General features: G+C 52.3%; 1 protein-coding gene across 1 annotated transcript; it reads left to right on the top strand.

Annotated features, from left to right (window-relative positions):
* Positions 1-6: 6 nt before the first annotated feature.
* Positions 7-12572, top strand: Npepl1 (aminopeptidase like 1). The gene is made up of 9 exons (XM_055595876.1): positions 7-229; positions 734-919; positions 1271-1441; positions 3546-3635; positions 4094-4175; positions 5775-5917; positions 10856-10933; positions 11839-11939; positions 12240-12572. The coding sequence occupies exons 1-9, from the start codon at positions 80-82 to the stop codon at positions 12424-12426; spliced, it is 1188 nt and encodes a 395-aa protein (XP_055451851.1). The 5' UTR covers positions 7-79; the 3' UTR covers positions 12427-12572.
* The last annotated feature ends 8 nt before the right edge of the window (positions 12573-12580 follow it).

The following is a 12580-nucleotide window of genomic DNA, read 5'->3' as shown; positions in this document are numbered from 1 at the left end:
GAGGGCCGGGGCGGCGCCGAGCCCCGCCGGAGCAGGGCGCAGGGTGCTGGGCGACCCGGCCGGGGGCGCCAGGGCGAAGATGGCGAGCGTGGGGTTGCAGTTCCAGGCGAGCGCCGGGGATGCGGACCCCCAGAGCCGGCCTCTGCTGCTGCTGGGCCAGCTGCAACACCTGCACCGCGTGCCCTGGAGCCACATCCGCGGGAAGCTGCAGCCCCGGGTCACCGAGGAGGTGAGCGGGCCGCGGCCGCCATGCGCCCGCCAAGCCCAGGCCTTGGGACACAGGCCCCGCCTCGCCCGCGCGCCCCGCCGGGCCCAGGGCGCTAGCGGGCGACGGGCCTGGTCTTCTGTCCCGGAAGCCCTGGCTGCAGCGAGGCCTGGCCTGTGTCGCCGGCCTGCCTGGGCCTAGCCACCTGCACCCGCGCCGCCGGGCCTGGCCTTCCAGAGAGCCCAGTGGCAGCTTCCCGCGTGGTCTCTGGCCTTGAGACCCGCTTCCATGAAAATTGGCCATGGCCCAGGAGCCGGGCTTCCAAGTGTTTGAAGCAGAGGGTCCCCAGACAGGCCTTGCCAGCCCGAGGCGCAGTCCCACGAGGGTGGAAGGGTGTCAGAGAGACACACAGCTTGCCTGGTGGTGCTTGGGATGTCTTAGACTAGCAGGTGTGGCCATCAAGGCATCTCCCGACACACAACACACGTTTTGAAGCCAGGCCTGTCTCATGTCTCCTTTCTAATCTAGCTCTGGCAGGCAGCTCTGGCCACGCTCAACCCCAACCCCACGGACAGCTGTCCCCTCTACCTGAACTGCGCCACAGTGGCAGCTCTGCCTTCCAGGGTGAGCCGGCATAACAGCCCTTCTGCCGCCCACTTCATCACCAGGCTTGTGAGAACCTGCCTGCCTCCTGGAACCCACCGGTGCATCCTGGTGAGTGCTAGGCCATTCAGTGTACCCAGAGAGTCCATGGCCCACCTCAAGCAGAGCTTGCTGTCCCGTGTGACCTCCCGTTCTAACTCTTCAACCACCGAGTGATCAGTTTGCGTGACAAATCAGAGATGCCAGCTTAGATTTATTGAGGCCTGGGCTTATGTCTGTGCCCTGCTCGTCTGTCTGGGAAAGAGCGGACAACATCTGGTGGCAGACATATTTCTCACGCAGCCTCAGGTTACTGTGGGGCACAGAACTCTTTCGATTTGTCCACTGTAGGGCTGGTGTTGGGACAGACCTCGCGGCATCCCTTTGTAGCCTCAGTTCCATCCTGTTTCTCTCTCACTACAGATGGTTTGTGAACAGCCTGAGGTTTTTGCCTCTGCCTGTGCCCTGGCGCGAGCCTTCCCACTCTTCACACACCGCTCAGGGGCATCCCGGCACACGGAGAAGAGGACGGTCGTGGTGGAGTTCTTCCTGGTGGGACAGGACAATGGCCCCGTGGAAATGTCCACCTTGCAAGTGGGTGTCTGGCAAGAGCAGTAGGCCTCCTCCAGGATGGTCTTTCGTGTTGTGTTTTCAGGTCCCCGTTTGTTCCATTAGAGTTTGTTGAGTGCCTGCTTTGTGCCTGGTACAGTTGTGATTTTATTCTGCACTGTTGTACCCTTGGGTGGGTAGCACTTTTAAGTGTGTTGTGTCACTGAAGCCTCAGAGAAAACCCTTGCAGGCTGGAAACCGTTGCCAGCCTGTCTGTCAAGGGAGGCACCTGAGTGAGGCTGCCTTCCCTGTCCCCAACCCCATTGATTGACCTCACTCTGCCCAACACCCAGAGACCAGCTTGTCCGTCCATTTTGGTCTCAGAAGTGCTGTCACTTGAGCCCTAAGCAAGCCCCCTCCTTGGGGCCTCTGTTCTCTGTCTCCCTGATAAAGTGAAAAAGCGAGCAGGCCCCCACCTCTGCTCTCTGTGTTCTTGAAAACAGTCTAGTTGCTTTGCTTGTTTTAACACCCTTTCTCTACTAACACACCCAAACCTGGTTTTGGTGCCTTTCCGAAGGCCACAGTGTAGCCACCCCTCCTTGAAGCATGCCCTTATGACCTGACTAGCCTTCAGCCTCTTGCTTTCTCTTCCTGGCTTCTCTGGCCACAGTGCTACCACTCTGGTAGGTTTCAGCTACCTGTGGACCTCATCTGGCAATCGACACTGAAGTCCGGCCATGTCTGTCCCTGTCCATAGGGAGTCCCTTCTGAGCTTCAGGTTCAGTTCCTACCAGATCCCAGCCTGGAAGCCTTCTTCCCGAATCCTGCTAGCCTCGGACACTCTCAACCCTTCTGCACAGCCTTCTACCCTCCCACAGCGGACTCCCTGCATCCCTCAACTAGCCAGGCGTGCTCATGTCTGGGCACCCTGTGGTGCGGTGCTACTTCCTCCTTTTTCCTCACCCACGCACCCCCACGACCCTCTTTCCTAGAGCCCCAGGTCCTGTAGACTTTAACTAGTTGCTTCATTCTTGTCTCTACTGACACTGCTCCCAGTCATTTGAGGGTCTGTCACACTGTCTGACATGTAGCAGGCCTTACACAAACGTGCACAGAAGGGAATGGATGTTGTCTCTCTTGTCAGGTGGGAAGAAAGGCTCATATTCTCTTCCCTCACTCAACTCCGTGCCTGTGGAGGGTCTGTAGGGTTATAGCTGTCTCTCTTGAGGCCAGTCCTCAGCCCAACACACATCCCACGCAGGCCACCGACTGTTGTCAGGTGGCAGGGGCCTCAGAAGCACAGCTCATATTTGAGCTGTCAGCTCCCAGGTCTCCACTCGGAGCCTTCGAGGTTTAATTACCTGGGACAGGCAGTGGCTCTTGTGATGATCAGACAGCGGGGGCGGTGGCCGGCTGGCAGAATCGACCTGTGCCTGCCCTCCTGACATACAAGTCTGGGGGAGGTGATGATGAGCTTCAAGCTGCTGCCCTGCGCCCCCGCAAGCCCCTTAATATCTGTTTCTTACAGCCAGCACAGAGGCACTGACGACGCCAGCTATCCCTGGCTTCTGAGGTTTTGGGTATATGATGGGATTAGATGGAGGTAGAGGGATACTCGAGTCAGCTAGGAGGAAGGCCCTGTGGCAGAGAAAGGTGGGCAGGTAGGGGTCTAGAGCTGGGCTGGCTCTGAGGAGGCACGGGGCCAACCCTCCTCTGGATAGACCTAGCATCGACAGACACTATTGGGCTGTTTCTGGGTTGTTTTGGCATGTGGCTAGGTGTCTGGTAGGGTCTGTGGTCACAAGTTCCTGTCCTCTCCTGGGTCCTCTGAGACTCACGTGTTCTCTACAACAGAACGTGGTCCCATTCCTTTCACAGCCATGCCCCAGGAGGGCATTCAGTGACAAGGAAGACAGGGGTAGTAGACCTCTGCCTCCAGGGGTGTCATGGAAAGCATCTTCTCAATATCCCAGGGTGGTGTGTAATGGGATCCCCAAAGTTTCTGCTCCCACCTCCTCCTTCCATGCCTGTGAATAGCCCAAAGCATTCCCCTAGAGTATTATGTTTTTGATGGGGAGCTGGCTTGGAAGAGGCCATCCCTTCCCACCCTGCCCATGGCCCCAGTGATGAACTTTTTCTTTTCGCCTAGTGTTTAACCAATGCCACAGAAGGTGTGCGGCTGGCTGCCCGCATCGTGGACACGCCATGCAATGAGATGAACACGGACATCTTCCTTGAGGTTTGTGGCCTTATCCTGCTAGAAGAGGGGCCAGGCTGGAGTGAGACGGTCACTAGATCACAGGGAGAGGGCAAGGAAGCCTTAAGGTTGTCTGTGCCTTCTGTGGCCTGGAAATCCCAAAACTTTTCATCAAATTCTAAAAGAACATTATACCATCAGTTCGCCTTGCCCCCAGAAGGCCAGCATCCTCGGCTGAGGGCATGGGTAAGATGGGACCTCACTGAGGACCTCTGTAGGACCAAGACCACCAGCTGCAGGAAGCTGAGTGTGCTGGGCCAGCCTTCCTCTCCCTTCCCCCGGGGTTGATCATGAGAGGCATAGCCACTGGCCTCCAAGGTGGTTCCTTTCCCACCACGCAGCCATGGATAGACTCATCTTTGGCTTGAAGCCCAGCCTCTTCTTGAGTCCAGCCTTCTTCACGTGTCTCCTGCTGTTGTTTTTTCCATGAATGTGTCCAGGAGATTAGCCAAGTTGGAAAGGAGCTGGGGATCACCCCCACCATCATCCGGGATGAACAGCTGAAGACCAAAGGATTTGGAGGTGCGTAGAGCTGCCCTTCCACAGCCCTCACCCTCCAAGGGAGGCTGGAGGGAACCTGAGGGGTAGGTTTAGCAATGGGGCCATTTGGCACAGGGTCCCCAGTTTCATCCTGCTGGGAACCTGAAGGGAATTGAATCAGCCTGGGTCCCAGCCCACGACTGGACCCTGGGAGGCAGCACATCCCTGGGGGAGACAGGGGCAGCCTTCCAGGTTCTGAGGCTGATCCTGGGAGCTACTAGACCCATTTCCTCTCATCTTCCATCTCCTCCTGCCTTCCACACACACCCCTGTTCAGAGCCAGCTCAGCGGAGCTTTCTTTTCCTCGAATACATGAGTTCATGGCCATTTTTGGGGTCCCAGTGGACAGTGCTCTCCACATAGAACATATTTCCTGTGACAGGGGAAATATGGGGCTATCTTGGGGCTATCCTGTGGGGCTATCTTGGGCTTCAAGGCTCTCTAAAAGCTCCCACCTTCCCTCATCTCTCGTACCTAGAAACTTGAGGGGAAGCTGGGCTGTCTCGAGGTGCTTTTAGACTGAGCAGGCAAAAGTCACAGTTGTCAGTGACTTTGAAACAAGTTCCTTCCAAGGACCCGGGCTCAGGAGCAGCACCCTTGGTCACGTCCCTCTGCCGACTTTGTTTTCTCCTACCGTAGCAATGTGAAGACCCCAGGAAGAAGCTCTTGCCGGCTGCTGCCTGGCCTTGGGGCTGGGGAGGCACTGCTGGTCAGACTGTTTCCTCATTGTGGTCCTCTCCAAAGGGCAACTCACAGTGTGGCCAATGTCTACCTGAGAGCAAGGTGCCTGGGGACAAAGTTGGGAAGCATGAGCAAGCAGGATGTTCACGTAGTCTTCAGGAGGCCTTGTCACTTCTGCTGAGCCCTGTTACAGAGGAGACCCTACGGCCACCTCAACTAAGGGAAAGAGGATGGCAGGATGGGAGTGCCTGTCAGTGTTCCTGTCAGTGCCATAGCCTTGCCAGCCCCCACGTTAATCAGTGACAAACTGAGTTAATGTTGGGAAGTTTCTCTGAGGAGGTGGCAGTAGGTAGGAGGACTAGGAATTTGTCAGCCATTTTTTTGCTTTCCTCATGGTGGCTAGTGTTTGGGTGGGCACCTTGAGACATAGCCTCCGTGCTCAAGCAGGCCTTCTTTTTTTTTGGGAAGATGGAGCATTGCAGCAAAGAGGGATGAAGGGAAGTATTGGTGCAAAAGCTGTGGGAGGAGGAAGGCTCAGAGCTCAGAGTAGGGGACCCATGTGGGCGGTAGAGGACCTTGAAGCATCATATGAGAATCATTTCACTCTATAGTCCTGTTCTTTTCCTCCTGGTCATGATATAATACATACATACATGTGTATATACACACATATATATTTCCCTCAGCGAGTTTTCTGGCCTAACAATATTTTGCAGTCTTAGATGTTAGAACAGATCTGTACTCTACCATTCCACACTGGCTCCAAGCAGGAGGGGGAAGGGAGATTCATTCAGGGTTGCTCTGCAGGAGAAGTATGGCACCAGCACCAGAGTCTACAGGGTGTGTGGAAGTCCCTGCTGGTGGGACCTTCTCCTCAGCCTCTTCTTTTTCTCTACACAGGAATCTATGGTGTTGGCAAAGCTGCCCTCCACCCACCTGCTCTGGCCGTCCTCAGTCATACCCCTGATGGGGCCACACAGACCATTGCCTGGGTGGGAAAGGGCATCGTCTATGACACTGGTGGCCTCAGCATCAAAGGAAAGGTGAGATGTGGGATTCGGGGTACAATTCAGACTGGCAAGTTTGAGTATCTGGTGCATTTAGTATCAGGAGTGGGCGACTGTTTTATTTAAAATCCCTCCTCTTCTATCCAACACAATTATTTCCAGGACTACTCAGGAAATGGAACTAATAATACAACTTTAAAAATAACCCCAATAGCAAACATTCTCTTTTATTGAATTCCACACATATTATCTTGCCAGCTGAAATTTTTTGAAAAGAAAAATATTCCCGTCCAAATAAAGAGAGCAGCAGCATATTAACACTTCAGATATCATTAATGTATTTTAATACAGAAAAGACTCACAAAGCAGCGTTCATCTTAGGCTCTGCTAATTGCTAATGGACTACAGCATCCAGGATGTTTATCTGGGTCCCTCATCCTATGAATCTGACTTTATCCAATCTTCTGCACATGTGTTGGACACATAGGGGAACCAGGGTTGTTTGTCTGCCCTACTCGGAACCCCAGACCACTGTTCCTATAACGCTGGGGGTTTCTGTCACCCCAGGAAAATGATGCCAGGGGTTTCTGGGAAAAAAGAAAAAAAAAAAACCCAGCTCACATTGTAGAACTTGCAATGCTGGCCATTTCTGAGGTCTCTGAGACCCACAGCCATCACATATGTGTGCATCAAAATGTCTCTAACACCACACACAAAGGTTTACAGAGAACGAAGGAATAGTGGGTGTTGGGGCCGGTCACGCTGTCCTTTCCCTGGGACTCCATGCTATAACCGAAGCATAGATGGCCCACTCTGCAGCTACCCCAGCAGTCTTGCCCTTTGTAGCATTTGCAAGTGTGTATTAGCAGAGTCTGCCTGCCAGGGTCAGTGGCCTTTTTATTCCACCCACAAAGAAGAGGGTGCTTAAATCATAAAGCCATCATCCAGTGAGTGGAGAAGACCATGTTGATATGGGTAAAGCAACAGTAACTACAGCAGTTGTTTAAACTTCAAGGAACTGAAGGTTTGGGGGAGGAATGTTTGGTTTCCACCATCACGGAGAAGCAGGATAGCTGCTTTATTGCTGCTGGAAAACCCCACGCAGGCCACGTCCCTGGTACTGCACCCAGCATACCAGGCCTGAGCGCTGCCCTTTGCTCTTACCTTCTGTGGGAGGCAGAGCCCAGCTTACCCTTGATGTGGTTGTGTTCATGAGTCAGAGCATGGATCATGGCTTCCCAGGCCAGATGCCTGTGATAAAGCTGTAACTCCTGTCACTCAGGAGGAGCAGTGAGCCAGAGGTCCTCCCACTCAGCCTCTGCCATACAGTTTCAAAGAAACCAGGGACTCCAGGTGACTGAAAATGTAGCCAGAGCACAGGGGTCCAAGCCATCCTCTCAGAACTTGACAGCTTGTCCTTCTGTGCTCAAACTGACTTGCAAACATGTGGTAGACACGATGACCACAGTGGGCACGCTGGTTCTTCTTCTTTTTTTTTTTAAATTTATTTATTATGTGTACAGCATTCTGCATACATATAACACTTGCATGCCAGAAGAGGGCACGAAACCTTATTATAGATGGTTTTAAGCCACCATGTGGTTGCTGGGAATTGAACTCAGGTCCTTTGGAAGAGCAGCCAGTGCTCTTAACCTCTGAGCTATCTCTCCAGCCCCCACGCTGGTTCTTCTTAACCAACCCTCTTGCCCCATACCCTTGAGAACATCTCACCCCAGTTCAGGGTGAACCAGGGCATTTTCTGAGTCTTACTGAGCACCTGGCAGGGGCAAGACAGTGAGGTTTCAGGAGCTAACGTGCAGGCGCTTCCACAGCCCCACTCTAGGGCCAGACATAAAACCCAGCCTAGCAAGGAGGGTGGCACACGTGGTACCTCAAGAGTGAACCAACTGTATGGACCTCTCGGCGAGTGATCTGGGTGGCACCAGCAAAGCTGCTGGCTTTGTGCAGCCCATCTCAGCTCTGCTCACAGAGACTTAGGTGGCAGCTCAGCCTCGGTGGAGCAGCAGGTCCTGGGAGGCCTCAGACAGTCTCCCTGCCCTCTCAGCCCTCTCTCAAAGTACCAATCCTAAGTGAGTTTGGGTGGTAATGCTGATTATTGCCTGGTGGGTCCAGTGTAGGAGATTAGAATTAAAACTGGGATCCATTTGAAAACGGTGCACCATGAATAGTAAAGCTTCATGAAGATAATGTAATTTTCACAATGAGAAACAGTTCCAAGTGTGGCATTGTACATTTATCAATCTCCTTTGAGAGAGCTTATCAGAAGAGATACTGTGCCGCCTGCGCTGAGAGCCTGGGCCACATCGTCTCCCTGGGGTGCATCCAGACAGTCTGGCCCCACACGTTTCAGAATGACAACAGGAAGGAGTCGTGCCCCGTAACCATTCTTTGATATTCTACCCAAGCTCCAGTAGTGGTGTTTGAATGATTTTTCTGACAAGGATCCCAGAGCAGTAAGTGAGCTGTCTAGAGTGTCAGATGTCTGTTTTGTACGTGGTGGGTGGATCTTTTGGAGGCTGTCAGCACACAGGGCTATGCATGAGCAGTGCATTTGGTGTACCTTCCTGACACCAGAAACTTCACATTCTTTTATGTCACCGTTAGCTCATCAGAAAAGTCCTTGAGCGTGGGGAGGCTGTCAGATGACATACATAAGTTTCTTGAAGTTCCGCCTTGTCCCAGCGAGCTCGTTAGCCTTTGATGAGTGCTGCCCTGTGCTGTCCCAGCGAGGCCTGCCCTCTTGTTACTGTGTCAGATGCCTTAGATGGGAACTGTCTCTTGCTGCTGCCTCAGGCAGTGGCTGCCTGGGCCTGTCATTCTCATGACTGCCCTGTGCTCCGACTGACTTGGAAGAGGCAGCAGAGGTGTGTCACCACGGAATAAGGACAGTGACTCGCACTCCAGTGAGATTCTTATCTTTTTAAAGTTATTATTACTTTTTAAAGTATTATTTTAAATATTATTATTATTATTATTAAATATTATTGTTATTTTTTAATTTTTTTTATGTGTTTTGTGAGACAGCACTGGAAACTGAACTCAGTCCGCTCAGAAAGTGTTCTCAGCCTCTCTCCAGCCCTAGGAGAGTTTTTAAACTTAAAATTATCAAACTTAACATTACTGCTTCATGGAGGGGCTTTTGCAAGTGAGGTCATCATGACTTGATTTTCCTAGAGTATATGAACAGGAAGCCAGTGACTTAGTTCACTGTGAGACCACATCCTCCAATAGACCAGGGCCCTGACACTTTCACTACCTGTGGCTTCTGTGCATGTGTCAGCGTGACAAGGGCAGATGGTACCTCAGCATTGAGAACCTTTTCCTTTGTAACACAGGGGAGTCAGGAGGCCTCACGTAAGCAGCTGAGCTTGGCAGTTTGCTTGGGAGGTGACACCTGTGCAAGGACACACTGTGTTCCATGAACAGCTGTCACAGACATTTCCTGGGTGGGTCATTTTGAAATGTTTGCTGCTGGGCCTGGGGCCCCGTTTCTTCATGTCAGCAGGCCTGTGCTTTCTCTCTGGCTAGGTCAAAAACACGGCTTCTTTTCAGTATTCAAGATGTATCATTTTCACCTGACGTAACTATAAAAGCGGCCCCGTCTGTGTCCAAAATTACTTTGAGCTAAAATTCAAGCTCGTGATACAACAGGGACTCCAAAAATCACTGTACATTTCATGCCAGAATTCGTATTTCTGAAGACCTGTTGTTATTTAAAATATAAGCCTGTCAATTTGGCAGTTTGGAAGCCTATATAATGTAAACGTGTTCCAACATAAGTAGTTCGCAGGAGATGACATTTACATTGGTGGCAGGGGTCTTCAGCTGAATGTGGTAGGGCAGAGATGCCCCCTACTGATAGCTGGATGGCAGTGGCATAAGGGATGGCCCAGGCACGCTCTCTACAGTCAGATAGGAACTGCTGGGCAGGGAGAGGGGCAGACACAGAGCTGGGCCTCCCCAGAAATAAATAAATAATAAATAAATAAATAAATAAATAAATAAATAAATAAATAAATAAATAAATAAATAACAGTTACAGCGGTGGGCAAGTAAAGGCCAGTGAAAGAGGCTTCAAGTGGTCCCTGTAGTAGATGATGGAACACAGACCAGGATGGTGTGAGCATCTGTGACAGGGGCTGGAAAGAGGTCAAAGCTTCGGAAAGGCTTGGGTACAGGGCTCCTTCTTGCAGAAGTGGACAGGATGCTATGGAGGCTGTAGCCTCACTGTGGCTGGAGTTGGAGAGACCAAAGGTGAGCGAATCAGCAGACTGTATGTCTCACTGTAGTTGGACTCAACCGTAGAAACCAGAGAGAGCCACACACAGGTTGGCTGCCAGCTAGTGTTTCAGGGAGGATGGGATAGCATGGGCCTAGGGTTACTGTGTCCTTCCCTCCTCAGAGTACAGACCACAGGAACTTGTGAGTGTAGAACACAAGCAAAATGGCTTATTGGCAAAAACATCACCTCTAGGATCTTATATCTGAGGAAGAACCAATAGGTCTGATTGCCACTCAATTGCCTGGCCAAGCCTCTTGAGGTGCTGCCTGGGTGACCCCACAATAGCCTCAATTTCTATGGAGTTTGGGTAGTAAAGAGGGTAGAGGCCTGAGTGTACACTCCCAAGCTGGCATGGTGTCCAGGGCTCTGTGGGAAAACCCAGGCATGATGAGTCTGGCCACTGGTAGCTTGTTGGCCTCCATCATATCTATTGCTCCATTGCCCCAAACTCTGTATAGAGAAAAGGTACATCACCACCATTTCTGAACATTACTTCCTCTTGCTTTGGTAGAACACCGTCTTTGGCTAGTCAGTTTCATGAATTGTAGGGGTGCTCAGGTAGCCCTGTGGGAGGCAGGGCCCTGGTGGGCCATGCAGGGTGGAGCATTGGAGGCTCCGCAACTGTGCTCTGTGTTCATGTGGCTTATACCCTCTGTTTTGTGTCACTACAGACCACTATGCCAGGGATGAAGCGAGACTGTGGGGGTGCTGCAGCCATCCTGGGAGCCTTCAGAGCTGCCATCAAGCAGGTGAGGGCACGAGTTCTGCCTTTTCTCCTCCAGACTCTGCTTGATCCTCCTCCCTCCAGGACTCCACTCCCCTGGCAGTGGCAGGGGCTTATCAGGGGTTGTTTGGTAAGAAGACCTAGTTTAGGGTGCTTGCTGAAGCTTCTCTGAAGGAATCCATGGCTGGATATGTGTGGAGAAGTCTCGTAGTCCTGTTGTTCCTTTGCATCTAAGACATGCTGGCAAGAAAATGCTCAACAGGGTACCCACTGTTGATCATGAAGGGTACTGGACCTCCAGGAGGTCATAGCCAGCCACTTAAGGAAAGCCCCCCGCTGAGAGAGAGAGAGACAGACAGACAGAGAGCCTGCTTCCCCTGGTTAAGTCAGATGTCCAGTTGATGCTGACATGGCCCTCCATCCTCTTGAAAAGGAATGTGCCTCAGTGAGAGCCACAGGATGAAGAGCAATGGCGGTGACTCAGCCCATGGGATCTGTGAGTCCCCACAGCCACGCTGTAGGGCTCAAAATGAAGTAATACAGAGATGGAAAGGTTGTTTCTTGCCATTGGGCCTGGGATTGTTACCTGCAGGAGGAACTGTGCAACTGAAGTCACCGTCTGCAAACTCCTCAGTAGTAATTTGGTAAGAATGGTGATCAGGAGGCTGAGGCAGGAGGATTGCCTCACATTTAAGGTTTTCGGATGCTGTGTAGTGAGATCTGCTGTACAGTTTGGACTCTGTGCAGGGCTTTTCCCCTTCTAGTAGGGACTTCCTGAATCTGTGCCTTCAGACCTGAGCTTCACTTCCTCAGGGCCCCAATCTGTCTGTCTCCTGCTGTCTGCAGGTCTGAGGGCACTGGCTCTCCCTCTTTCATCCTCGCCAAAGCTTCCAGTCTATAAAGGGACCTCTCACCTGCTTCTCCTCTCAGGGTTTCAAAGATAACCTCCACGCTGTGTTCTGCTTGGCTGAGAATGCAGTGGGGCCCAGTGCCACCAGGCCTGATGACATCCATCTTCTGTATTCAGGAAAGTAAGGCTGGCTCTCTCTTACCTCTTGCATTGTTGTTTAGACCTGTGGCTTCTTCCCAGAGCCAGGCTAGGCCAGGGAATCCTAATGGTGGGTAGAATTCCGCCCTGCCCCCCATGTCAGTGCCCTCTCCCTTGGTCCCTTCCCTCATCTGTGATACCTCGTAAGGGATGAGGTGTCCCATACTCCTGGGGAGGGCACATGTCATGAGATAGATAGAGGAGCTACTGGGGACTGGGCTCCCCTGTACCAGAGGGGTCACCCAACACTGCATTCCTGCCTGGGGCTCTGTACCTCACCTAGGACTGTAGAAATCAACAACACAGATGCGGAGGGCAGGCTGGTGCTGGCAGATGGGGTGTCCTATGCCTGCAAGGACCTGGGGGCTGACATCATTGTGGACATGGCCACGCTGACTGGGGCACAGGTGAGCATCACACTTCACCCCTTCACTGCAGTCCCCATAAGCCTAACCCCTTTTGGCAGGTGAGAGCGAGCGGCTGTCATTTTGGAGGAAGGCAGCACATCTCATGCTGTTGAATCAGAACCCTTGCTCTGATGCTTGTTCATGGTTCCTTTCTCGGCCCTCCTTTCTGCCTCTTCCTTGGCATATTTTCCTGCCTGCCTGCTGCTCCACTGCTGCC

The sequence above is a fragment of the Psammomys obesus genome, unplaced genomic scaffold (genome assembly GCF_907164565.1).
Source record: "Psammomys obesus unplaced genomic scaffold, mPsaObe1.curated_primary_1811, whole genome shotgun sequence".
In the NCBI taxonomy this organism is placed as follows: Eukaryota; Metazoa; Chordata; class Mammalia; order Rodentia; family Muridae; genus Psammomys; species Psammomys obesus.
This window is presented reverse-complemented; position numbering and strand designations above follow the sequence as displayed.